This window comes from Lipotes vexillifer, unplaced genomic scaffold (genome assembly GCF_000442215.2).
Source record: "Lipotes vexillifer unplaced genomic scaffold, Lipotes_vexillifer_v1.1 scaffold613, whole genome shotgun sequence".
In the NCBI taxonomy this organism is placed as follows: domain Eukaryota; kingdom Metazoa; phylum Chordata; class Mammalia; order Artiodactyla; family Lipotidae; genus Lipotes; species Lipotes vexillifer.
In genome coordinates this window covers 471,106-498,852 of record NW_006792345.1, presented here as the reverse complement: position 1 = coordinate 498,852, position 27,747 = coordinate 471,106, and the positions used below count along the sequence as shown (strand labels likewise).

The window sequence follows — 27,747 nt, the reverse complement described above, 5'->3', positions numbered from 1 at the left end:
AAAAAAAAAAAAAAAAAAAAAAAATGAGTAGCTCTAAAAGGGTGTTCTTGACAAGAAAACCCTAAAATATTGGTTTGAATGTAGTGCATCTCAAGGACTTTTGAAAAAAGCAAATGGTTTGTCCCAGGAGCCTGCTCTTTGATGGTACTGCTTTAATTAGCACCCACCATGGGGCCTGTGTGTGATGAAGGACTCAGCATAGTCACCATCTGGCGCAGGCCACAAACGGGAACTGGTTTTGCGGCTGACTGCGCACAGACTTCCTAAGCATTCTTCTCCAGACGCTGCTGTAGCAGAGTGGTATTCTGACCTTTGTTCCTCCTTCCGTTTTTCCTAAGGTTGAGAAGCACTTGATGAAATTTTTATGTTGCTTAAAAAGCTTAGCTTATTAAAGTTTAATACGAAGGTGGCAGCAACTCAGCTGGTGAAACCTTTGGCTATTTTAAAAGAGAAACCAGAACTATTAGTGAAGAAAAATAAGTGAGTTTAAGGAGAGACTCATTTTCTCCCACAAACTGTCATTGTGAAGCAGTTCTTTCTACAGAATATGCTACCAAAGAGAGCCATGTGTTGTGAATAACTTTCTAAGCACAGTGTAATGTACACAATTGACACCATTTTATACTGGAAATAAGAATCTAATGCTTTGGCTTTTTAGTGTACTGCCAGGTATCTGTGGTTGCTCTTCTTGAAAACTTGTTAGAATACATCTGAATACAAATAGGTCAGATGATGGCTGACGGTAAACTTAAATGTCACCTTCTAATAAGACAGTGATAGTTATTCCACACAAGAGGATAGATGTTTGGTGTGTTTTATTGAAAGAGTACTTAAGGTTTTTCTGAGAAATGTAAACTTGTTCACAATTACATAGTTAATATTGTACCCTTAATCCCAAAGTGGTGGAGTTTGACAAACCAGAACAATAAAACTTTTATTTTACTATTGAGGAATAAGGCAGGTATAAAAAAATTCCATAACCTAGGACTACTGAGTTTAGAAGGTCTTCTTATGAAAATCCCCTGTGAAAATGCATATGGTTTTAAGGTATTTAAAACTCATTATAGCTTCTTGCCAAAATGTATATGCAGTATTCTTAGACTTTATACATATCTCAAGGTTACTGAAATGAAATACGCTTTTGCTGCCCTTTTTTTTTTTTTTTGGCGGTATGCGGGCCTCTCACTGTTGTGGCCTCTCCCGCCGCGGAGCACAGGCTCCGGACGCGCAGGCTCAGCGGCCATGGTTCACGGACCCAGCCGCTCCACGGCATGCGGGATCCTCCCGGATCGGGGCACGAACCCGCCTCCCCTGCATCGGCAGGCGGACTCTCAACCACCGCGCCACCAGGGAAGCCCTTGCTGCCCATTTTTATCTCAGAAGATAGCTAACTGAAGAATGCACTTGCACGTGCAAGTATGGAAGAACACTGAATGTTCTTGAGAGGAAGGCTAGTACTTTGCATGTATAATCTTCAAAAATGGTGGGTTCAAAAGTCTTCTCCTTCCAGATTGGAAGGGGAGAAGTTATTGTGCATACTGTCAAGGTTTTTCCCCTAGGAAAAGATTATGTAGTCACAAAGGGACAGATTTCTTCATAGTTGGATGGTAGATTGAATTATATTATGATTTTTAGGGATTGACAATTCCAGAAGAACTAGAAAAGGAAACTAGATCTTTGAACTGAGAATGTATTATTTTACCACTTTTTAAGTATATTGCAAGTGTTCTTTCTTTTTATGTCTTGCTATTATGATCAATTTATATAAATAAATACCACTTTCTATATTCAGAGACTATATGCCTTCTAAACATTATATCAAAGCTTAAGACTTTGTTTTTCTAGCACAAAATATTTTCTTGAGGGCTTCCCTGGTAGCACAGTGGTTGGGAGTCCACCTGCCGATTCAGGGGACATGGGTTCATGCCCCGGTTCGGGAGGATCCCACGTGCCGCGGAGCAGCTGGGCCCGTGGGCCATGGCCGCTGGACCTGTGCGTCCGGAGCCTGTGCTCCGCGGCGGGAGAGGCCACGGCAGTGAGAGGCCCATGTACCGCAAAAAAATATATATTTTTTTTTCTTGAGATCAGAGTGTTTCTAAGATATTCAGTTCTACACAGGGCCTGGCATGTCACAGTATCTCAATAAATGCTTAAATGAATTAAAGAATGAGATTACATTCTATTGGGAAGGCAGACAGGTGTAATCAAAATACCATGTAGTATAAGAGTTATTCTTTTGGAGCAGAGTGATATTACTAGAGTGTTATCCAGAGGAGGTAGTGACATTTGAGCTGAATTTTAAAGGATGAATAAGACTTCATCAGACAGGAACTGGGTGGAAATTCAGGCAAAGGGATCATTTTCCACAGAGCTGTGGGGAGATAAAAGGAGAGACAGAAGAGTTGAATGGCATCAGAAATAGTAGGGAGGAGACCTGAGACTGAACTGATACTGGGTGAGCATATTGACACTAGAAGATGAAGGGCTTGACTCTCATGCTGAAAAATTTAGACTTTACTCTCTAAGCAGTAAGGAGTCAGCAAAGGTTTTTTAGCAGTGGAGTGATAAAAGATTTTTTCTATTAGGAGAGGCTTGGGGGAAAGAGTTCTTAAAGAGGAAAATATTGAAGAGCAAAGGAAAATAATATTAATAAAGCAAGGTTATGTAGAGAGCTGGGGGAGGGATGGGGCACAGACAAGTGGTTACCTTGGAAAACTGTTGGGGATACTTCTTTTCAGGCAAAAGAGAAAAAGGTTGTAGTGATGAGAGAGTGAATGAAAGAAGGTGCTGACTACAAGACAGTTATTTCAGTCAGGGAAAAATTATATTTACAGCACCTGAATTTCACCAGTGTCTAAAAGAAGAAAGCCCTGTTATCTGCTGATATAGACCTAATTCTGTATCTATGGGAGAGTTCTGATGACTGAACAGAAACCGGAGATGAGTCTCATTAAAGTGACCTGCCATCAATATATTGTGAACCATCTGGCTTTGAACAGATCATTCCTGTTAAATTAAGCAGTATGAGCGGTTTTAAATTGTTTTCTACCAATTTAAAACTTTTGGATGCTCTGCACCCAAATATAGAATAGTGTTCACATTGATATTCTTGATGTCTTTAACCAAGTGAAATAAATTAATCTAGCCCCTGATGGTCAATATCCCTTCATATTTTATAATATGGGAAGTCTTTTAGGCATTTATAATGGAAAAAGAACTGGACTAGAAGGTCAGGAGACCAAAGTTTGTAGTCCCAGCACTTTTACTAACTTTAGGTAGATCACTTTAGTTCTCTCTGGATTTGGGTTTTCTCCTTTGTAAACCCAATGATGCATCCCTGTGGTTTTGTCCCATTCTGTAATGTTCTGTGTGTGGTGAGGTGGAAACTTGAGTAACTTTGTTAACTAAAGTCAGAAGTATGGAGAATATGAGTGGGTAGAGGGTTATGGGAAATGCTTTGAAAGCTAGGGTTGGTAGTTTATACTTAGTATAGTGAGTCTCAAATTTTAGTATGCAAAAGAATCATGTGGGGGCACTTTTCCCCCTCCTTCCCCTCCTCTTTTTCTTCTCCTCCTCATCCTCCTCCTTTACTTTCAAAAACTGCAGATTCCCAAGACACCTCCCCCCTCCAGTCTTTTCAGGAAGTCTGGATAAGACATACTTACCAGCTCTCAATCTGAGCAAATTACTTAATCTCTGTGCCTCAATTTCCTCTTCTGTAAAATGGGAATAATTTAATTCTTTCTCATAAAATGATTGTGAAGGTGTCATGAGTCAGTACATGTGAAGGACTTACCACAGTACCTAGCACATGGTATGTACTGAATAAATCATAGTTACTATAAATATCGTAATTATTTCATATTATTATTAAGTATCTGGCATGGTAGGTGACGGTAAGGGATCTTAAAAAAAAAAAAAGATCTTCACAAAAGGAATTTGTGCTTCATCTTAGATATTTGAGAGTCAGCATGACGCAAATAGTATTAAAATCAAGAGGCGGGGGGAAAATGGCTTTTAGACAGATTCAAGTAAGAGAACAAAATCATAGCTGAGGTATACCTGTCACAAAGTGATGGGAAATGTTGAGGTAGGTATTTAAAACTCAAGGGATGGTCCAAAAGAAGGTAGTAACACAGAAGCCAAGTTCCAAGAAAAATATTACAATGAAGATATTTGACATCATTATCAAACACAAGGAAAAGATATTTTTTACTTTTGCTGCAGGACATTTTGAAAGTTCAGAAGTGGAAGTGATGATATATCTAAATATTTATGGGAGATCTCTAATTAGGTGCCCTACATACATTCAGATCAACTTGCTGAAGCTGAACTCCCATCAGTGCCTGCTCTCCTCTCTCTGCCAGTCTCTGATCTACTGTGATGCCTCTCCCACATAGCCAGTCACTAACTAGAAAGCTGGGATGGCCATTCTTGACTTCCCTCTCTTCTCATTCCCCCACATCAGTCAGTCATTAGGTTCTGTCAGTCTTACCTCCTAAATATTTCTTACTTTGTCCTCTCCTCTTGCCCCACTACTACTTGCCTAATTCAAGCCCTACTTATCTCTCTGACGTCCTAGACTCTACCTGGTCTCTCTGTCTCCAGTCTTTTCTTTGTCACATACATTCTTCTCTGGAAGTCAGATCTGAATTCTCCAAAATTCAGATCTCATCATGGAACTCTTTTGTTTAAAATTCTTCAGTAGAATTCTGATCTGAGCAGGATGGAAGCAGTGGGTATTTTGTTTAATCTTCCCAAATCCCTTTAAAAAATGCAAAGAACAACTAGGATAGCAAAAGGGAAAACCCACAGACAGCATCTTCAATGATGCCAAGGAACAGGGTACCTCCAAGAACTTCTGGAAAAGGAGTGGTCACACCAGACAACTAGCAGCAACAAGACCTGCACTGTAGCTCAAAGAAAAGGAGCCAAAAGAAGAAAAGGGTGGTCCTAAGAACCAGAAATCAGAAGGAAAGGGCTTGACTCAGAGGGGAAACCTCAGCAAATAAATCTGAGAACAACTGGTAAAATAGATATAGCACCACAGACTCTAATTTGTAAACAATTGAAAAAAAGACCTTGGAAACCCATTAAGGAACTTTAGGGAACACAGTGGTGGGGCAGCCTCAGCCCTTGAGGCAGTCAGTAACACACATGAGCATACACACTCAGCCTGGATGGATAGATGGATGGATGGATGGATGGATGGATCAGTCTAGGTAAAAACTTTAAAACTGTATAAAATCTGTATGAGAAAAAGTACAAAACACTCCTGAAAGACGTATATACTTAAACAAATATATATATACTGTATATATACAGTATATACTTAAACAAATGGAAAAGACACCTTCTTCCTATTGAATATAATCATTCAATACAATGAATATATCAGTTCTTCCTAAATTCACTCATAAGTTTAACTTAAGCCCAATAAAATTATTTTCAGATATTTTTCTGGGGTTAGATAAGGTAATTATAAAATTTATTTAGAAGAATAAGTAATGAAGAAAAAAATCCTGAAAAAGAGGAGCAGTGAACAGGTGGCTAGCCACACCAAGTTTTATAATACCTAATAAAGCTTCTTATTTAAAAGAGTGTTAAGAGTTAATCCATGAATAAACAGAGCAATAGAACAAAATGCAATATCCAAAAATAGACACAACTGAGTGTTGAAATTTAATACAAAGCATCATCTCAAATCAGTGGAGAAATATGAACTTTTTAATAAATGGTATGGGACAATTGGAAAAAGACAAAATTAGATCCATTCCTCAGTTGTACACCAGGATAAATTTCAAATGAAGCAGAGGTCTAATTATAAGCAATAAAACGACACATATTAGAAAATGAAGGCTAAATTTTCCTTTTTGATGGGGAATTTGGAAAACTTTGAATTACGGCTCAAAACCCAGTAGAGTAATAAAGATGATTGATAAATTTGATTATTTTTTAAAGGAAAAATCAAAAAATGAGTGACAAAAACGATATTTTGCAATTTACATTATAGACAAAGGGTTAACGACACTGATACATAAAGAAGACCTCCCCCCCCCAAAAAAAAGACAGAAAACCTGATAGAAAAAAATGGGCAAAAAAACTAAATAGTTCACCAGAAAGAAATGCAAATAGTTCTTAAAATGTTAAAAGAAGTTCAGCCACATTCATAAGTTAAATATGACTTAAGACCAAACTGAGATACACACTCATAAGTTAAATATGACTTAAAACCAAACTAAGATTTCTTATTAATCAGTGCAGGGGAAAAAATATTCTAAGGTATGACAGCATACTTTCTTGATGAGGTTATAGGGAAAACAAGCATACTCATACATTAATGATGAGAATGCAAAATGGTACAGTTCCTGTGGTGGGGAAGTGGGAATTTGTAATATCTTGCAAAATGCATATGCACTTATCCTTTGTCTTAGTAACCTCACTAGTAGGAAATTAGCCTGATAATGAACTTGCAAAAGTAAAAAATGTCATATTCGTTATACGATTCATTGTGATATTATTTATAATAACAAAAGACTTGAAACATTCAAATGTCCATCAGTAGGAGTTTGCTTGAATAAACTAGTACTCTACACATGAAATACTCTAAATGCAATGGAATAGTGTATAGCTGTAAAAGAGACAGGTTTCTAAAGCTCTCTGGATGCTGCTATGGGGTGACCTCTTAGTGCAGAACAGTTTTAGCATACCAATTTATTGTAAGAAATGGGGGGAGGGAACCATGAAAACATTGATATATATAGAGAGAGATACATATCACATATATACATATATGCACATGTACATAATGTGCATTTATTTTCAAAAGGAAACAATGTAAGGATAAAGCAAAATTTAACATAAAGAGTTATTATTTGGGGGGAAGGGAACAGGATGGAGGAGATAGAGATTGATGAGACTTCCCCATACTGGTTTTATAGTTTTGACTTTGGAACCATCTAAATGTTTTAGATCTTATTTTTAAAAAACAAAAGAAATCATCAAAATTGAAAATAAATGGAACCTAAATATATTTCAAGATGATGATATAAGCACATAGAGAAAGGAATTGTTTTAGGGGACTTTTCTTTGACAGTACATTTCTATTGGGATACATTCTAAGGATAAAAAAAAAATCTAAGCTGGAGCTTTCAGCAGCAAGGAGGTACTTGAGAACAAGCTCTTGTTAATGTGAAACTCTGGGCCATTGATAAGACAATGTTTTCAAACAGTAATGATGAGGACAGGACTCATCAAGTATACCGAGTATATGGAATTTTTAAAAAGCAGCCCACAGGATAAAACCAAGATGGCGGAGTAGAAGGACATGCTCACTCCCTCTTGGGAGAACACCAGAATCACAACTAACTGCTGAACAGTCATCGACAGGAAGACACTGGAACTCACCAAAACAGATAGCCCACATCCAAAGACAAAGGAGAATCCACAATGAGACGGTAGGAGGGGTGCAATCACAATAAAATCAAATCCCATAACTGCTGGGTGGGTGACTCACAAACTGGAGAACCCTTATACGATAGAAGTCCACCCACTGGACTGAAGATTCTGAGCCCCACGTCAGACTTCCCAACCTGGGGGTCAGGCAACAGGAGGAGGAATTCCTAGAGAATCAGACTTTGAAGACTAGCGGGATTTGACTGCAGGACTCTGACAGGACTGAGGGAAACAGACTCCACTCTTGGAGGGCACACACAAAGAAGTGTGTGCATCGGGACCCAGGGGAAGGAGCAGTGACCCCAGAGGAGACTGAACCAGACCTACCTGCTAGTGTTGGAGGGTCTCCTGCAGAGGCAGGGGGTGGCTGTGGCTCACCGTAAGGACAAGGACACTGGCAGCAGAAGTTCTGGGAAATACTCCTTGGCGTGAGCCCTCCTAGAGTCCGCCATTAGCCCCACCAAAGAGCTGGGTAGGCTCCAGTGTTGGGTTGCCTCAGGCCAAACAACCAACAGGGAGGGGACCCAGCCCCACCCATCAGCAGACAAGCATATTAAAGTTTTACTGGGCTCTGACCACCAGAGCAACACCCATCTCTACCCACCACCAGTCTCTCCCATCAGGAAACTTGCTCAAGCCTCTAAGATAGCATCATCCACCAGAGGGCAGACAGCAGAAGCAAGAACTACAGTCCTGCAGCCAGTGGAACAAAAACCACATTCACAGAAAGATAGACAAGACGAAAAGGCAGAGGGCTATGTACCAGATGAAGGAACGAGATAAAACCCCAGAAAAACAACTAAATGAAGCAGAAATAGGCAAACTTCCAGAGAAAGAATTCAGAATAATGATAGTGAAGATGATCCAGGATCTCGGTAAAACAATGGAGGCAGGGGCTTCCCTGGTGGCGCAGTGGTTGGGGGTCCGCCTGCCGATGCAGGGGACACGGGTTCGTGCCCCGGCCTGGGAGGGTCCCGCGTGCCGCTGGGCGGCTGGGCCCGTGGGCCGTGGCCGCTGGGCCTGCGCGTCTGGAGCCTGCCCAAGAGGAGGGGGGCCGGGGTCCCGAAAAAAAAAAAAAAAAAAAAAAAACAATGGAGGCAAAGATCAAGACGATGCATGAAATGTTTAACAAAAACCTAGAAGAATTAAAGAACAAACAGAGATGAACAATACAATAACTGAAATGAAAACTACACTACAAGGAATCAATAGCAGAAAAACTGAGGCAGAAGAATGGATAAGTGACCTGGAAGACGGAATGGTGGAATTCACTGCTGCAGAACAGAATAAAGAAAAAAGAATGAAAAGAAATGAAAACAGCCTAAGAGACCTCTGGGACAACATTAAACGCAACAACATTTGCATTATAGAGGTCCCAGAAGGAGAAGAGAGAGAGAAAGGACCTGAGAAAATATTTGAAGGGATTATAGTAGAAAACTTCCCTAACATGGGAAAGGAAATACCCACCCAAGTCCAGTAAGCGCAGAGAGTCCCATACAGGATAAACCCAAGGAGAAACATGCCAAGACACATAGTAATCAAATGGGCAAAAATTAAAGACAAAGAAAAATTATTAAAAGCAACAAGGAAAAAACGACAAATAACATACAAGGGAAAATTATTGAAAGCAGCAAGGGAAAAATGACAAATAACATACAAGGGAACTCCCATAAGGTTAACAGCTGATTTCTTAGCAGAAACTCTACAAGCCAGAAGGGAGTGGCATAATATACTTAAAGTGATGAAAGGGAAGAACCTACAACCAAGATTATCCTACCCGGCAAGGATCTCATTCATATTCGATGGAGAAATCAAAAGCTTTACAGACAAGCAAAAGCTAAGAGAATTCAACACCACCAAACCAATTCTACAACAAATGCTAAAGGAACTTCTCTAAGTGAGAAACACAAGAGGAGAAAAGGACCTACAGAAACAAACCCAAAACAATTAAGAAAATGGTCATAGGAACACACATATCGATAATTACCTTAAACGTGAATGGATTAAATGCTCCAACCAAAAGACACAGGCTTGCTGAATGGATACAAAAACAAGACCCATATATATGCTGTCTACAAGAGATCCACTTCAGACCGAGGGACACATACAGACTGAAAGTGAGGGGATGGAAAAAGATATTCCATGCAAATGGAAATCAAAAGAAAATTGGAGTAGCAATACTCATATCAGGTAAAATAGACTTTAAAATAATCTTACAAGAGACAAGGAAGGACACTACATAATATGATCAAGGGATCAATCCAAGAAGAAGATATAACAATTATAAATATATATGCACCCAACATAGGAGCACCTCAATACATAAGGCTAACAGCTATAAAACAGGAAATCGACAGTAACACAATAGTGGGGGACTTTAACACCTCACTTACACCAATGGACAGATCATCCAAACAGAAAATTAATAAGGAAACACAAGCTTTAAATGACAAAATAGACCAGATAGATTTAATTGATATTTATAGGACATTCCATCCAAAAACAGCAGATTACACTTTCTTCTCAAGTGTGCACAGAACATTCTCCAGGATAGATCGCATCTTGGGTCACAAATCAAGCCTTAGTAAGGTTAAGAAAATTGAAATCATATCAAGCATCTTTTCTGACCACAACGCTATCAGATTAGAAATGAATTACAGGGGAAGAAAACATAAAAAACACAAACACATGGTGGCTAAACAATACGTTACTAAATAACCAAGAGATCACTGGAGAAATCAAAGAGGAAGTTAAAAAATACCTAGAGACAAATGACAATGAAAACACGATGATCCAAAACCTATGGGATGCAGCAAAAGCAGTTCTAAGAGGGAACTTCACAGCTATACAAGCCTACCTCAAGAAACAAGAAAAATCTCAAACAATCTAATGTTACACCTATAGGAACTAGAGAAAGAAGAACAAACATAACCCAAAGTTAGCAGAAGGAAAGAAATCATCAAGATCAGACCAGAAATAAATGAAACAGGAACAAAGAAAACAATAGCAAAGATCAATAAAACTAAAAGCTGGTTCTTTGAAAAGACAAACAAAATTGATAAACCATTAGCCAGACTCATCAAGGAAGGGAGAGGACTGGAATCAATAAAATTAGAAATGAAAAAGGAGAAGTTACAACAGACACCACAAAAATACAAAGCATCCTAAGAGACTACTACAAGCAACCCTACACCAATAAAATGGACAACCTGGGAGAAATTCTTAGAATTTCTTCTAAATTCTTAGAAATTCTTCTTAAATTCTTAGAAAGGTATAACCTTCCAAAACTGAACCAGGAAGAAGCAGAAAGTATGAACAGACCAATCACAAGTAATGAAATTGAAACTGTGAGTAAAAATCTTCCAACAAACAAAAGTCTAGGACCAGATGGCTTCACAGGTGAATTCTATCAAACATTTAGAGAAGAGCTAACACCAATCCTTCTCAAACTCTTGCAAAAATTTGCAGAGGAAGGAACACTCCCAAACTCATTCTATGAGGCCACCATCACCCTGATAACCAAAACCAGACAAAGATACTACAAAAAAAAAAAATTACCAATATCACTAATGAATATAGATGCAAAAATCCTCAACAAAATACTAGCAAACAGAATCCAGCAACACATTAAAAGGATCATACACCATGGTCAAGTGGGATTTATCCCAGGGATGCAAGGATTCTTCAATATACACAAATCATTCAATGTGATACACCATATTAACAAATTGAAGGAGAAAAACCATATGATCATTTCAATAGATGCAGAAAAAGCTTTTGACAAAATTCAACACCCACTTATGATAAAAACTCTCCATAAGGTGGGCATAGAGCGAACCTACCTCAACATAATAAAGGCCATATACGACAAACCCACAGCAAACATCATTCTCAATGGTGAAAAGCTGAAAGCATTTCCTCTAAGATCAGGAACAAGACGAGGATGTCCACTCTCACCACTATTAATCAATATAGTTTTGGAAGTCCTGGCCACGGCAATCAGAGAAGAAAAAGAAATAAAAGGAATACAAATTGGAAAAGAAGAAGCCAAATTGTCACTGTTTGCAGATGACATGATACTATACATAGAGAATCCTAAAGATGCCACCAGAAAACTACTAGAGCTAATCAATGAATTTGGTAAAGTAGCAGGATACAAAATTAATGCACAGAAATCTCTTGCATTCCTATACATTAATGATGAAAAATCTGAAAGAGAAATTAAGGAAACACTCCCATTTACCATTGCAGCAAAAAGAATACCTAGGAATCAACCTACATAGGGAGACAAAAGACCTGTATGCAGAAAACTGTAAGACACTGATGAAAGAAATTAAAGATGATACCAGCAGATGGAGAGATATACCATGTTCTTGGATTGGAAGAATCAATATTGTGAAAATGACTATACTACTCAAAGCAATCTACAGTTTCAGTGCAATCCCTATCAAATTACCAATGGCATTTTTTACTGAACTAGAACAAAAAATCTTAAAATTTGTTTGGAGACACAAAAGACCCCAAATAGCCAAAGCATTCTTGAGGGAAAAAAACGGAGCTGTAGGAATCAGACTCCCTGACTTCAGGCTATACTACAAAGCTACAGTAATCAAGACAATATGGTACTGGCACAATAACAGAAACATAAATCAATGGAACAAGATAGAAAGTCCAGAGATAAACCCACACACCTATGGTCAACTAATCTATGACAAAGGAGGCAAGGATATACAATGGAGAAAAGACAGTCTCCTCAATAAATGGTGCTGGGAAAACTGGACAGCTACATGTAAAAGAATGAAATTAGAACACTCCCTAACACCATACAAAAAAATAAACTCAAAGTGGATTCGAGACCTACATGTAAGACTGGACACTATAAAACTCTTAGAGGAAAACATAGGCAGAACACTCTTTGACATAAATCACAGCAAGATCTTTTTTTTTTGCGGTACGCGGGCCTCTCACTGTTGTGGCCTCTCCCGTTGCGGAGCACAGGCTTTGGACCCACAGGCTCAGCGGCCATGACTCACGGGCCTAGCTGCTCCGCAGCATGTGAGATCTTCCCAGACCGGGGCACGAACCCGTGTCCCCTGCATCGGCAGGCAGACTCCCAACCACTGCACCACCAGGGAAGCCCAGGAAGATCTTGTTTGATCCACCTCCTAGAGTAATGGGAATCAAAACAAAAATAAACAAATGGGACCTAATGAAACTTCAAAGCTTTTCCACAGCAAAGGAAACCATAAACAAGACAAAAAGACAACTCTCAGAATGGGAGAAAATATTTGCAAATGAATCAACAGACAAAGGATTAATCTCCAAAATATATAAACAGCTCATGCCGATCAATATTAAAAAGCAAACAACCCAATCCAAAAATGGGCAGAAGACCTAAATAGACATTTCTCCAAAGAAGACATACAGATGGCCAAGAAGCACATGAAAAGCTTCTCAACATCACTAAATATTAGAGAAATCCAAATCAAAACTACAATGAGGTATCACCTCACACCAGTTAGAATGAGCATCATCAGAAAATCTACAAACAATAAATGCTGGACAGGGTGGGGAGAAAAGGGAACCCTCTTGCACTGTTGGTGGGAATGTAAATTGATACAGCCACTATGGAGAACAATATGGAGGTTCCTTAAAAAACTAAAAATAGAATTACCATATGATCCAGCAATCCCACTACTGGGCATATATCCAGAGAAAAACATAATTCAAAAAGACCCATGCACCCCAATGTTCATTGCAGCACTCTTTACAATAGCCAGGTCATGGAAGCAACCTAAATGCCCACCGACAGACGAATGGATAAAGATATGGTACATATGTACAATGGAATATTAGCCATAAAAGGGAACAAAATTGAGTCATTTGTTGAGATGTGGATGGATCTAGAGACTGTCATACAGAGTGAAGTAAGTCAGAAAGAGAAAAACAAATATCCTATATTAACACATATATGTGGAACCTAGAAAAATGGAACAGATGAACCAGTTTTCAGGGCAGAAATTGAGACACAGATGTAGAGAACAAATGTATGGACACCAAGGGGGGAAAGCGGCAGGGGGGTGGGGGTGGAGGTGTGATGAATTGGGTGATTGGGATTGACGTGTACACTGATGTGTATAAAATTGATGACTAATAAGAACCTTCTGTATAAAAAAAATAAAAAAAGAATTAAGAGAGATAAAAAAGAATACAAACAAGCTTTAGGAAAAGGTTTACTGGTTTGGTTGGTCCACATTTTCCTTTTTATGTTTGCAGAAGACTGATGCATGATAAAAATATATGATCAATTAAGTCTAAATTTTTTTCTCTGTAGAATAGAAATTATAAAGAATAAGAAAGTATATAATCAGATATTAATTAGCAGTGTCTTTATCGTTCTAAAATATATAAAAATAATAATATGTCTTAAAATAATGGTACATTTCCTTGGATTAAAAAAAGTTTGGTATTTTGGCCAAAAAAATAAATAAATAAAGCAACCCACAGTATAAGACCGAATCATCTCTTGTGTGAGGATCTGTATTAAAGATCAGATGACTAAGATGAAAAGTTCCAAGAAGAAGTTTATTATCCTTTAATCCTGAATTTAACTTTCCAAATTAAATTCTTTTTATGTTGCAGTTCTGAGGTATCAAAAGCTTTTCTTTTCTTGATATTATATATTATCATAATGACTCAGTTTACCATAGGAATTGGAATAAAACACCAGCTTTCGTTTCTTAGGAATATACTGATAGTCACTGAAATTCATTTCTTTGTCTCTAAGCTTATTTTATTTTAAAGAGTATATATTTTATCATTAAAAAGAATATTGACAACTGACCTCTGTTGAAATATAGTTAATTTTGTCTAATTTTTCTTTTGAAAACAGAACCATCACTAAATAGTGATGTACAGAGTATGTGAGCTAAATGGGAGTGCAACACCAATTAAGATTTCATTTTTGAGAGCTAGAATGTTAAACTGGCCTTTTTGTTTTATATTTTTATTTTTGGTGAAGAAATGGTTTAAATGGTGTTAAAAATTCAAATTCATATTTTGTGTCAGTGATAGAAAAATCTTAATGGATATCTATTGAATTTTCTTAAATGCAATTTTACTGTTCCTTACTTGGGTATTTCTTTTGGTTAACTTATTGTTTCTGATTACATTTTTTACTTCCACATAATTTTTTCTTTATATTCCTGGTAAAAGGGCAATAAAATCCAAATGTGATGTCATGTGAGACTATATTAAAAAAATTACTCTATTGGCAAAAAAAAAAAGTCTAAGCTGCATTTAATAGTCTTATTGTTGGTAGTATTGATTGTTATTTTGAAACTATTATATGTAGATTGTAGAATAAAGCAAATAAGTAATTATGTTGATGATATTAGAAGCCAAGAATCAGAGTAAGAGAATAAATATTCAACATACAGAAATATTATAATAATCCTTTAATCTTATTATTGAATTGAAAATGTCAGTATGGACTCCTGGTTTATTTTCCTTTTACTAAAGAATACAGAGCTCCTCTGTCCATGGCAATGACAACCCAGTAACAATGAATACCTCTCTTTATAGAAGAATTCCAACTAATAAATGTAGAAGGGGACTTCCCTCGTGGCACAGTGATTAAGGATCCGCCTGCCAGTGCAGGGGACACATGTTCTATCCCTGGTCCAGGAAGATCCCACATGCTATGGAGCAGCTAAGCCTGTGCACCACAACTACTGAGCCTCTGCTCTAGAGCCTGTGAGCCACAACTACTGAGCCCACGTATCAAAACTACCAAAGCCTGCATGCCCTAGAACCCGCAAGCCACAACTACTGAGCCCGCATGCTTCAATTACTGAAGCCTGCGTACCTAGAGCCCGTGCTCTGCCACAAGAGAAGCCACTGCAATGAGAAGCCCACGCACTGCAACAAAGAGTAGCCCCTGCTCACTGCAACTAGAGAAAGCCTGTGTGCAGCAACAAAGACCCAATGCAGCCAAATAAATGCAGAAGGAATGACAGAATTAGAAAATTATTTTATATTCTTAATAATGAATCTCCACTCCCACCCCATTCCACCCTCAGACTACTCTGGGGTTATTTTCAAATACCATTTCCACTCAAAAGAAAAAAACACCCAGGCATCCTTGGAGAAAGGCTTTTTTTGGGTTTAGGGAAGCAAATTTATAAGATGAATATTGTACCAGTTAGCAAGGAAGCTATTGAAGACTACTATGGTGGTATCAAAAGGACCTGGGTGCCATCTTAAAAGAGCTCCCTATATCCGTCAAAGATGAGACTGAGCATTCAGGGAATAAATATTGCAGTTGATTGAAACTGCAGGTTGTTAGAGAACCAATTTGTTATTCTGAAAATCAGTTTTTAAAAACTGACTCATCTATTTTTTCTGTACAAATTGTATTGCATAGTAACCAGCTAGTTGATGAGGGAAACTTCTTTATAGAAGAATTCCAACTAACAAATGAATTATAGAATTAGAAAATCACCATTTCATTACCCTCAATGAAATGATGGATTTATAGTGCTCATCTGTGGATGCTAAAATTAGATGAAAGACTGATGGGAGCTTCATAATGGATGGATCCAGCACTTAGGACTGTCAGAACCCTTTTTCTCTTCCCTCCACTACTTCAGCACAGCTGCTGATTGTGTATCTGTAGAATAATGCTGTAGTTGGTGGTTTGACCCCACCTACTTGTAGTCTGGGGTTTGTGAGATACCCTTTCACCTGGTTTTGTTAAAGATGTTTGTGGGCTTTTACTTTTACCCTCAAAGTTTCTCTGTGCATTTTTATGAGGAAATTTGGTAAGATTTTAAAAGGTACACTGACACCACCACCTTGTCCCAGTTGAAGGCCATTGCATCAGGCTTTTCTTTCTGTCCTTCCACTGAACAATTATTGTCAAGGCCACCATGACCTCTACTTGCCATCTCCAGTAGTCACTTCTTAGTTCTCAGGATACTTCCTCAAACTTCATACACCCAAAACTGAACTTTTGATTTCCCCTTCCAAATCTGCTCTTCCTGAATCTTCCTTATGTCATTAAGTGGGGTATGTATTCTCTAAGCTGCTCAGCATCATCTTTGACCCCTTTCTTTCTCCCATATTCCACACCTAATCTAACAGTTCTCTCAGATCTACCTTCAAAATATATCCTGTATACTAACACTGAACAAAAAGGAAATTAAGGAAATAATTGCATTTACAGTAGCATCAAAAAGAGTAAAATATTTAAGAATAAACTTAACCAAGGAGGTAAAAGACTTATACACTGAAAACTACAAAACGTTGCTGAAAGAAATTAAAGATGCAAATAAATGGAAAGTCATACTATGTTCATGGATTAGAAGACTTAATATCGTAAAGATGACAATAGTACCCAGATTCAGTGCAATCCCTATCAAAATCCCAATTGCTTTTTTGAAAAGATAGAAAATCCTATCCTAAAATTCATATTGAATCTCAAGGGGTCCAAATAGTCAAAACAACCTTGAAACAGAAGAACAAAGTTGGAGGTCTCAAACTTCTGGATTTCAGAACTTAGTACAAAGCTACAGTAATCAAAACAGTGTGGTGCTGGCATACAGACAGACCAATGGAATAGAATTGAGAGCCCAGAAATAAACCCTCACATATATGTTCAAATGATTTTTGATAAGGTGCCAGGACCATTCAGTGAGGAACAGTCTTTTCAACAAATGATGCTGGGAAAACTGGATATCCACATGCAAAAAAATGAAGTTGGACCATTACCTTACACTATGTACAAAAATTAACTTGAAATGGGTCAGAGACCTTAGCATAAGAGCTAAAACTATACAACAGTATAAAGGAAATGCTTCATAACATTGGATTTAGCAGTGACTTCTTAGATATGACACTAAACATACAAGTAATAAAAATTATAGATAAATTGGACGTATCAAAATTTTAAATGTCTGTGCACCAAAGGACACAGTAAATTAGAATGAAGAGGCAACCCACAGAATAGGAGAAAATATTGGCAAGTTGTGTATCTGGCAAGGGTTAATATCCAGAATATATAAAGAACTCCCACAATTCAACAAAACAAGCAAACCTGGTTTTTTAAATATGCAAATGACTTAAAAAGACATTTCTCAAAAAGAGATATACAGGGACTTCCTGGCGGCCCAGTGGTTAAGAATTGCCTTCCAATGCAGGAGATGTGTGTTCAATCCCTGATCAGGGAACTAAGATCCCACATGCCGTGGGGCACCTAAGCCCACGCACCACAACTAGAGAAGTCCGTGTGCCTCAACAAAAGATCCCACATGCTGCATCGAGGATCCCACGTGCCACAACTAAGACCCAAAGCAACCAAAAAAAAGAGAAATATACAAATGGCCAATAACCACATGAAAAGATGTTCAACATACTAATCATTAGGGAAATACAAATCAAAACCACAATGAAATATCACTTCACAATCATTAGAGCTAATATTTTTTAAAAAACAAAATAAATCTTTCTTGGATTAGGAGAAATTAGAACCCTTAGGCACTGCAAAATGGTGAGGCCACTGTGGAAGACAGTATAGCAATTCCTCAAAATATTAAACATAGAAATACCATATGACCTGGCAATTTCACTTCTGGGTATATACCAAAATAATTGAAAGCAGGATCTCAATGAGATTATTTTATACCCATGTTCAATAGCAGCATTATTCACAATAGCCAAAAGTGGAAGCAACTTGGGTGTACATCAATAGATGAATGTATAAAGGAAATGTAGTGTATACATACAATATCACTCAGCCTTAAATATTATTAAGCCTTATTATTATTCAGCCTTAAAAAGGAAGAAAATTCTGACACATGCTACATTGTGGAGGAACCTTGAGGACACTATGGCAAGTGAAACAAACCAGTCATAAAAAGACAAATACTGTATGATTCCTCTTACATGAGGTACCTAGAATAATCAAATTCAAAGACAGAAAGTAAGATGGTGGTTGCCAGAGACTCAGGGGGTGGGGGTGGAAGGAGGGAATGTTTAATGGATATAGAGTTTCAGTTTTGCAAGACGAAAGAGTTTGGGAGATTTGATGCATAAAAATGTGAATGTACATAACACTACTGAAGTGTACACTTAGAGATGGGTAAGATAGTAAATTTTATGTTACATGTTTTTACCACAATTAAAATTTTTTTTAATTTGTAAGATATTTGTATAAAGAAATGTGATAATATATAGTGGAGTTATATAAGTAAAATGGGTGACAACAATAGCACAAAAGCTGAGAGGGATGAAATGAAAGAATACTGTCGTAAGGCTCTTACACTATATGTAAAGTAGTATAATCACCTGAAATTAGACTGTGATAAGTTAAAGATGCATACTTAAACCCTAAAGTAACCACTAAAGTAACACTACAAAGAGTTATAGCTAAATCCAAGGAAGGAGACAAATGAAATTGTAAAAAGACAAAACAAAACAAAAAAACTCAACAACTAAACAAACTAAACAAAACAGAAAAAAGCAGGAAAAGGGAATAAAGAACAGATGGGACAAATAGATAACAAATACCAAAATGATATACATAAACATAATCATATCATAGCCACATTAAAGTATACCCTGTAAACACCCAGTTAAAAGCAGAGGTTAGCAGATTGGATTAAAAAAAGAAGACCCAACCATATGCTGCTTGTAAGAAACCTACTTTAAATATAAAAATATAAATAGGTTAAAAGGGTGAAGAAGGCTACACAAAACCAACACAAATCAAAATAAAGTTGAAGAGGCTAATTAATATCAGGAGATTTCAGAGCAAACCTATTGCCAGGGATACACTTAAACACTTATGCAGGTAATAACAAAGCTAAAAAAAAATATGAAGTGAAAACTGATAGACCTGCAGTGAGAAATAGACAAACCTGCAATTATAGTCAGAGATTTCATTACCCCTCTCTCAATAATTGAAAGAATAAGGAGACAGAAAATCATTGAGTACGTAAAAGACTTGAACAGCATAATCAACTAACTTTACCTGATTGATGTTTACAGAACACTCCCTCTAACAAAAGCAGAACATACATTCTTTGGAAATGCTCTCTGGGCCATAAAACAAGTCTCAAAATTTTAAGAGGATTCAAGTCACACAAAATATGTTCTCTGACCTCCTGGAGTTAAATTAGAAATCAGTTAACAGAAAAATCTCTGGAAAACCCCCAAATATGTGGAAACTAACTTCTAAATAACCCATGAGATAAAGAAGAAATCAAAAGGGAAATTAGAAGATCATTTGAACTGAATGAAAATGAAAACACAATATATCAAAATTTTGAATGTGCCACTAAAGCCATTTCTGTATTAGAGAAGAATGTCTGGAATTAATACTCTCAGCTTACACCTTACGAAATTGGAGAAAGAAGAGCAAATTAAACCAAAAGTAGACAGAACAAAGGTAATAAGAAAGATCAGAGCAGCAGTTGGTGAACTAGAAAACAGAAAAACAGAGAAAATTACTCAAAGAATTAGTTCCTTGAGAAAGTCAATAAAATTGATAAGCCTCTGGCCAAACTGATCAGGAGGAAAAGAGAAGGCACAAATTAGCAATATCAAAAATGAGATGACATCACTACAGATTATAGAGATAGTAAGGAAATCTTGTGAACAAGTTTATGCCAATAAATTTGACAACTTCTATGAAATGGATGATTCCATTAGTGTAGTCATTCCATACTAATGACCAAAGCTCATTCAAGGTGAATAGATAAATTAAATAGCCCTATATCTATTAAGGAAATTGCATTTAAAACTATCCGAAAAAAGAAAACTCCAGGTACAGATGGTTTCTGGTGAGTTCTACAAAAACTTAAGGAAGAAATAATAACAATTCTATGCCAACTCCAGAAAACTGAAAAGATAGGAATACTTCCCATTTCATTCTGTGAAGCCAGCATCATCATGATACCAAAACCAGACAAAAACATTACAAAACAGAAAACTACAGACCAGAATCCCTCTTGAACATAGATTTTAAAATTCTAAACAAATTTTACCAAATCATATCTAACAATATATTGAAAAGATAGTTCATCATGACCAGGTGGCATTTATCCCAAGAATGCAGGGCAGGTTGAATTAACATTCAAAAAATTAATCAGGGCTTCCCTGGTGGTGCAGTGGTTGAGAGTCCGCCTGCCGATGCAGGGGACACGGGTTTGTGCCCCAGTCTGGGAAGATCCCACATGCCACGGAGCGGCTGGGCCCGTGAGCCATGGCCGCTGAGCCTGCGCGTCCGGAGCCTGTGCTCCGCAACAGGAGAGGCCACAGCAGTGAGAGGCCCGCGTACCGCAAAAAAAAAAAAAAAAAAAAAAAAAAAATCAAGTGAAAGAAGGTGTCAGATCTGGCCGTACACAAACTTTGTTGGTAAACGTCAAAGGTCAGTAGGCCATTGGGTCCAAACCCATTTGGATTACAAGAACTTGACTTCTTAAAGAGGTACCATTAAAACCCCTCTTTCATCACATGAGGCTTTCTCTCATTTTTTGAAGACTAGTATGGACATTGTGTGACTCTGTCCTTTGGTGACAGAGGCTGCAAAAGAACCATCCTGCTGCATTTTCCACTTCTTTCTAGTACTTGTGGTTCACTAATGTGTTTTTATGATCATCTTGTGCATTATTTCCATTGTTTTTATTTTTTTCTGTTTTTTTTTTTTTACAGTAAGGGTTGAATTACATTTTAGAAATCTCTTAGCAAAGTAGGCATAAAATGTAACTTCCTTAAACTGAAGAGGGGCATCTATGAAAAACTGACAGCTACCATCATACTTAAAGGGGAAGACTAAATGGTTTTTCCTAAGATTAGAAACGAGACTGATGTGTGCTCTTATGACTTTTGTTTCTACATTATACTGGAGGTTCTAGCCAGCACAATAAGGAAAAAGAAAAATAAAAGGTACCCATATTAGAAATGAAGAAGTAAAACTCATTTGCAGATGACATTATTGTCTATGAAGAAAATTTGATGGCATTTATAAAAAAGCTACTAGAAGTAACAAATGGGTTTAAAAAGGTTGCAAGATATAAGATCATTATTCATTTTTATAACTATTTTTTTCATATTTATTTTATTTATTTATTTATTTGGTTGCACCAGGTCTTAGTTGCGGCCGGTGGGCTCCTTAGCTGTGGCTCACGGGTTCCTTAGTTGCAGCTTGCTGGCTCCTTAGTTGTGGCACGTGGGCTCCTTAGTTGTGGCATGTGAACTCTTAGTTGCAGCATGCATGTGGGATCTAGTTCCCTGACCAGGGATTAAACCCGGGCCCCCTGCATTGGGAGCTCAGAGTCTTAACCACTGTGCCACCAGGGAAGTCCCAAGATCATTATACATTAATGACTTTTATTTCTATACAAGAAATGAATGGGAATTGAATTTTTTAAATACCATTTTCATTAGCATCAAACAGGAAATAACATAAACAGGAAATTCTTAGAGATCTCACAAAAGATGTATAAGATCTATACAGTGAAATCTATAAAATATTGTTGAGAAAAATAAATAAAAACTAAATAAATGGAGAGATATACAGTGTTCGGGGGACCACTCAATATTGTTAAGATGTCATTTCTCTCCCAATTGTTCTATATATTCAGTGCAATCCCAGTGTAGATCCCAGAAGCCTTTTGTTTTTAATAGAAATTGACAAGATGGACCTAAAATTAATATGGGAATGCAGAGGATCAAGAACAACCAAAAAGACATTGGAAAAGGAGAAAAAAATTGGAGCTGATTTCAGATTTGTTACAAAGCTACAGAAATCATGACAGTGTTGTATTTTGCTTAATGATAGACAAATAGATACATGGTACAAAATAGTGTTCCGCCATAGATCAACATGTATATGGGCAACAGATTTTTGCCAAACGTACAAAGGCAATTCAGTGGAGGAAGGACAGCCTTTTCAACAAATGGTGCTGGGACAATTATGTGTCATATGAAAAAAAGAACTTTGATCCATACCTTGAACCATATGCAAAAGTAACTCAAATGGATCAGAGACCTACATATAAAGGCCTACATATAAACTTCTAGAAAAGAAAATAGGGAGAACTCTTGCAACCTTGAGATAAGGCGAAGATTACTTAGATACAATACCAGAGCACAGTCAACAAATGAAACATTGATAAACTGACTTAATCAAAATTAAAAACTTCTGCCAGAGTGAGAGAAAATATATGCAAAATAAATTATATCTCGAGTGTGTAAACTACTCTCTAGGTGGCTCTGTAGCACAATGGATAGCACACTGGACTTCTAGAATATGTAAAATACTCTCAAGTCAATAATAACAACTCCAGAAAAATGGGCCAAAGATTCTAGCAGACACTTCCCCAGAGAAGATATGCAGATGGCAAATGAATACATGAAAAGATGCTCAACATCATTAGTCATTATAGAAATACAAATTAAAATCCCAGGGAGATACCACTGCACACCTATTAGAATAGTTACAATCAAATGAAAAAGACTGGGCATACCAAGTGTTGGTGAGGATGTGGAGGAAGTGGGATTTTCATACACTGCTGGTGGAAATGTAAAATGGTACACTCACTTTAGCAAACACTTTGGCAGTCTCTTAAAAAGTCACACACGCCTACCATATTAGCCAGTCTTCCCTACTTCATAGCTATTTACCCCAGCACAAGGAAAGTATAAATCCTTACAAAGACATGTACGCTGTTTGAAAAGTAAAGACTGCTGTTTTTAGCTTTATTCATTGCAGCCAAAACTGGAAAACAATACAAATGTCCCATCAACAGGGAAAAGGATAAATAAGTTGTGTTATGTCTATACAATGGGATACTACATAGCATAAGAAATGAACTGTTGATGCATGCAACAACATGGATTAATCTCAAGATAATTATGCTGAGTGAAAGAAAGCATGCACAAAATAGAACATACTGTCATTCCATTTATATAAGACTCTCAAAAATACAAACTATAGTAGCAGAAAGTAGTTCATGGAGGATGAAGTGAAAAGGTGGCAGGAAGAAGGGATTAAGAAGAGGCACAAGGAAATTTGGGGAGGATGATAGACTATGTTGATTGTTGTGATGGTTTCATAGTCAAGTTAAAACATCAAATTGTACACTTTATGCAGTTTAAGTCAGTTATATCTCCATAAGGCTATTTTAAAAATATTTGTGTATGTATGCATGTGTATGTATATATGAATGTATGTGAGAGGGGACTCAGATTAAAAGAGACTTGAGACACATAGCAACCAAATGCAATGTTTGGACTTTGTATCCTGATTCAAGCGTTCTGGAGGCAACTGGGGAAATAGTCTGAGTGTTAGATTATGTTGATTAATTATTGTTAGTTTTGTTAGATAAGACAGTGGCACCAAACAAAAGCCCATATCTGTTAGACATAGTTCACTTGGGGTGACTTTATGGGTGAAAGCATACAGTGCTTGTGATGTGCTTTGAAATCCTCTAGCATAATAAAAAGGGGGGGAATAGATGAAGAATATAGGTAAATACTGATAATTGAAAGTCAATGATAAATACATTAAAGGTTCATTAAATTCCGGTTTCTTTTGTGTACTTTAAAATTCCTCCTAAAATTTTATGTTGTTTTTGTCTTATCCTCAGGGTAGAATCCAAGTCTCCTTTGTTTTAGCTCCCACCATACCCCTTCAGCCTCATCATTTAGGTTATAAACTGTGGTTATATGCAGTGTGACAGTCTGTCCCAGTGTGCCTGGAACAGTCTTGGTTTGCGCCTGTTGTCCCAGTGTAATTATTAACAGGGCCCTCTGGCTCTCAGAATATTCTAATTTGAGTAATATATGCTTACCCTAGTTATAGTTATATCGAACTGTAATTCCTTCACATACCTGTGCTTCACACCTGTTTGTCTTTACTAGACTATTCCTTTGTCCAGAATCCCCCTTCCTATCCCAATGCTTTCCTTATCTAACTTCTTCCTACTCACTTTTCCAAGTCTTAGCTCAGGCATCATTTTCTCAAAGCCTTGCCTGGCAGTCCTCTGCTGCCATATCCCACCCCACCTGCATTATTTTGCCTTCTTTGTGCTGCCACACCACCTGGGCATGCTCCATCGTACAGCACTTGATGAAAATGTGTTACTGGTCTGCTTTCCAATTCAGTTAGCTTTTCAAGGTTAGGGGTACACTGTCTTTTCATCTTTGAGTCCTTGGTGTCTAACAGTGTTGGCAATGTCTGCAAAATGCTGGATAAATTCAGCCTTAGAGATTTTCTGACTTAACCTTCTTAGATGAGAAAAACTCAAGCTTGGAAAGGTAAATGCACCTTCCTAAGATCACGGAGCATAGCAGTGGCAGAGTCAGAAGTAGAGCTCATGATTGTATCCCTTCTCCCACACAGTGATATGATAAGCAATTTTAAGGAGCTTTAGAGGTGTCTTTTCACAAAGACAGAGCTTATATATCTAATAAGGGTCATCCTTGGAGCAGAACAGGAAAGCTATTAGAACAGTGGCAGTAGCTCTGACATGTACAAGAACTAGATGTTGATAATGCTGTAATGTTTCACATTTGTTAGATACAAAATGCAATGGTGATTATGACACCTGGCTGTTTACTATATACACTTATTTACCAGAATGCTAAATCTGTGGGAAAACTGCCAGTTTTTCTCTTTTTTAAATTATTTTTTTAGAATCCTCTCATATGATATGACATGGAAAGTAATGTAGGATAATAGGGACTTTATACATTTAATTATTTTAAAATAAAGAACATCATCTAGAGTGCATCTTAAAAGTTCTCATCACAAGAAGAAAAACATTCTGTATGGTGATAGATGTTAACTAGACTTATTGTGATCATTTCAAAACATACAACTATCAAATCATTATGTTGTACACCTGAAACTAATATAATGTGTATCTCAATTATACCTCAATTAAAAATTTTAATGAAATAAAGTTAGCTGAAATATCAGAAAAAAAAAAAAAGAACATCCAAAGATCTTGCACTTAATGTCTGTTTTTCTTTGCAATTTTCATAGCGTCGTCTTGGAGATGCAGCCAAGAAAGCCATCAGCAAATTAACAACCAGAACAGTGAAAAAGGGTGATAAGGTACAGTAATGAAATCACTTTAACACTATAAAAACAGTAAAGTATTTTGCTTTTGATTTGGTGGGCGGGAGTATACCCTAACCATTTGTGTCTCCTTTGTTATATTACTCTTTTTTTCCAAGCATATTATCTAAACTAGCTTCTCTTTGAAATCTTATTCTTAGTATGCCTGTCATTCAGAGACCCTCCATACAGTTCTCTAATTTTCCTGGATTTTAAATGCTCCTGTCATAATTAGCATCACTGGACTACTTACGGTTTCCCTAGCTGTGGTGTTCAACAGTTTTCTTCTGCTAAAACCTAGCATATTTGGGGGAAGAACTCTAAGTAGCCAGGAATGTGCATTCTCGTCCTGTGCTTCATTCGACTTTGCGTCTCTCTTCTGTGTTTTAGTTCTTCACCAGTTAGCTGGAGAACTAGAGACCCACATTCAAGGGAGTGTTGGTTAACAAGGTGCTTTCTGTACAGTGAGCTAAGCAGTTTGAAAGAAGGGCACAGTTTGTTAGGGTTGGATCTGGTGGCTTAGGGGGAATGAGTCAGAGAGGTAGTGATAGAGGCCATCTATGGCTGAGATTCCTGACCCTAATTCTCCAGTCAGATCTCAAAATTAGGTAGAGCCCTGCTTCTGCTCTCTATGGACAAAACAGCAACTTAATGTGAGACCCTGTGTTCAATATATTCAAGGTTATCTAGAATGAAGAAATTGCATCTCTGAAGTTATAAAACCAAACCTGTCTTCTGCCCCAAAACCAACTCTAATTTTTTACCAGAGAGCTCTGGAAGGATAATTATAGGTGATTCTCCATCCTCTTAAGTTTTAACACTTTCTTGACTTTACTCATTTTTACTCCCACTGCCTTGACACCCCACATCTAGTTTTCCTTGACACAGCTCCAGAAGATAGAAACATTTTCAGTGAACTTCATGGTATACTAAAGAAAGAAAAAAGTAAAAACACTTGCAGAAAATACAAGCAGCATCACAACAGCTGTACTTTAACCCAGAGGAGTGGTCACCAATATAAATGCTTTTTTGACCTGGTAGCCTTCAGCTGCCACATTAATTTGAACTTCCCTGGAGCTCATCCAACCTACCCATCCTACTTTGTCCCCCCATGCTAATACAAAACCATCTTTCCTTATTAAAACCAACACTTTTTAAAAGTTTGTACCTCCTAGACCTGTCAAGAGTTACCCTACTGAGTTTCAGTCCAAGCGGCAGTGACACAGCAAATAGTGTTGCCTTTCCTGGTAGTGCTCTGTTTAATGACAAGGCAGGGGAACCCTTCCCCAATCCAGAGGAGGAAGGAGATCAATTACCCTGGGTGACCAAACACCTGGCTGACTCTTCCTGACCCTTGATAAAGACCTAGTATAGAGTTGAGTCCATGACTGTTCTCTACCCCAAATCTATGACCAGATGCACAGCTCCTATCCTTGGGGTGAGTCTTTTGGGGGCTCAACCATCTTTTCTGCCTGTACTTAACTGTGTGGTCAGATGAGCGTCCTGATGAGGAAAACCTACTCAGACCAGAATAGTGATGCAGCACTAGATGGTCCAAGGTGATAGCTGATTTGAATCTTAAAAAAAAAATAGTATTCTGATTTCTAAGACGTTTCACAAAAAGACTTAATATTAATTGTTACAGCACGGTTTAAAAACAAAATAGACTGGCTTAGTTACAATTTGGGTCAATACAGTTAAACAAATGGAAACGTTACATTTTTTTTTATAACTTTTCACTTTATAATCACCTGTTTACCACAGCTGCCACAGGAAAAATCTTAGCTGGATCGTATCTCCTCCATTTAGGTACTTATAGCTTTAGCATATAACTTTCGTTGCTGTGCTTTTCATTTCAGGAAACAGACCCAGACTTTGATCATTGTGCAGTCTGCATAGAAAGCTATAAACAGAATGATGTTGTCCGGATTCTCCCCTGCAAGTATGTCAAATTTCTTCGTTTAAAATAGAATGATACTGGGCTTCCCTGGTGGCGCAGTGATTGAGAGTCAGCCTGCCGATGGAGGGGACACGGGTTCGTGCCCCGGTCCGGGAGGATCCCACATGCCGCAGAGCGGCTGGGCCCGTGGGCCATGGCCACTGGGCCTGCGCCTCCGGAGCCTGTGCTCCGCAACGGGAGAGGCCGCGGCGCTGAGAGGACCGCG

The 27,747-nt window shown here is 37.6% G+C and overlaps 1 protein-coding gene across 1 annotated transcript in view; it reads left to right on the top strand.

Moving 5' to 3' along the window:
• Positions 1-27,747, top strand: part of RNF130 (ring finger protein 130) — a 107,417-nt gene that overhangs the window by 52,186 nt on the left and 27,484 nt on the right. The window contains exons 4-5 of the mRNA XM_007465507.1: positions 25,508-25,579; positions 27,442-27,524. Of these exons, the coding sequence (XP_007465569.1) occupies positions 25,508-25,579; positions 27,442-27,524 (155 nt within the window). The remainder of the gene's footprint in view (positions 1-25,507; positions 25,580-27,441; positions 27,525-27,747) is intronic.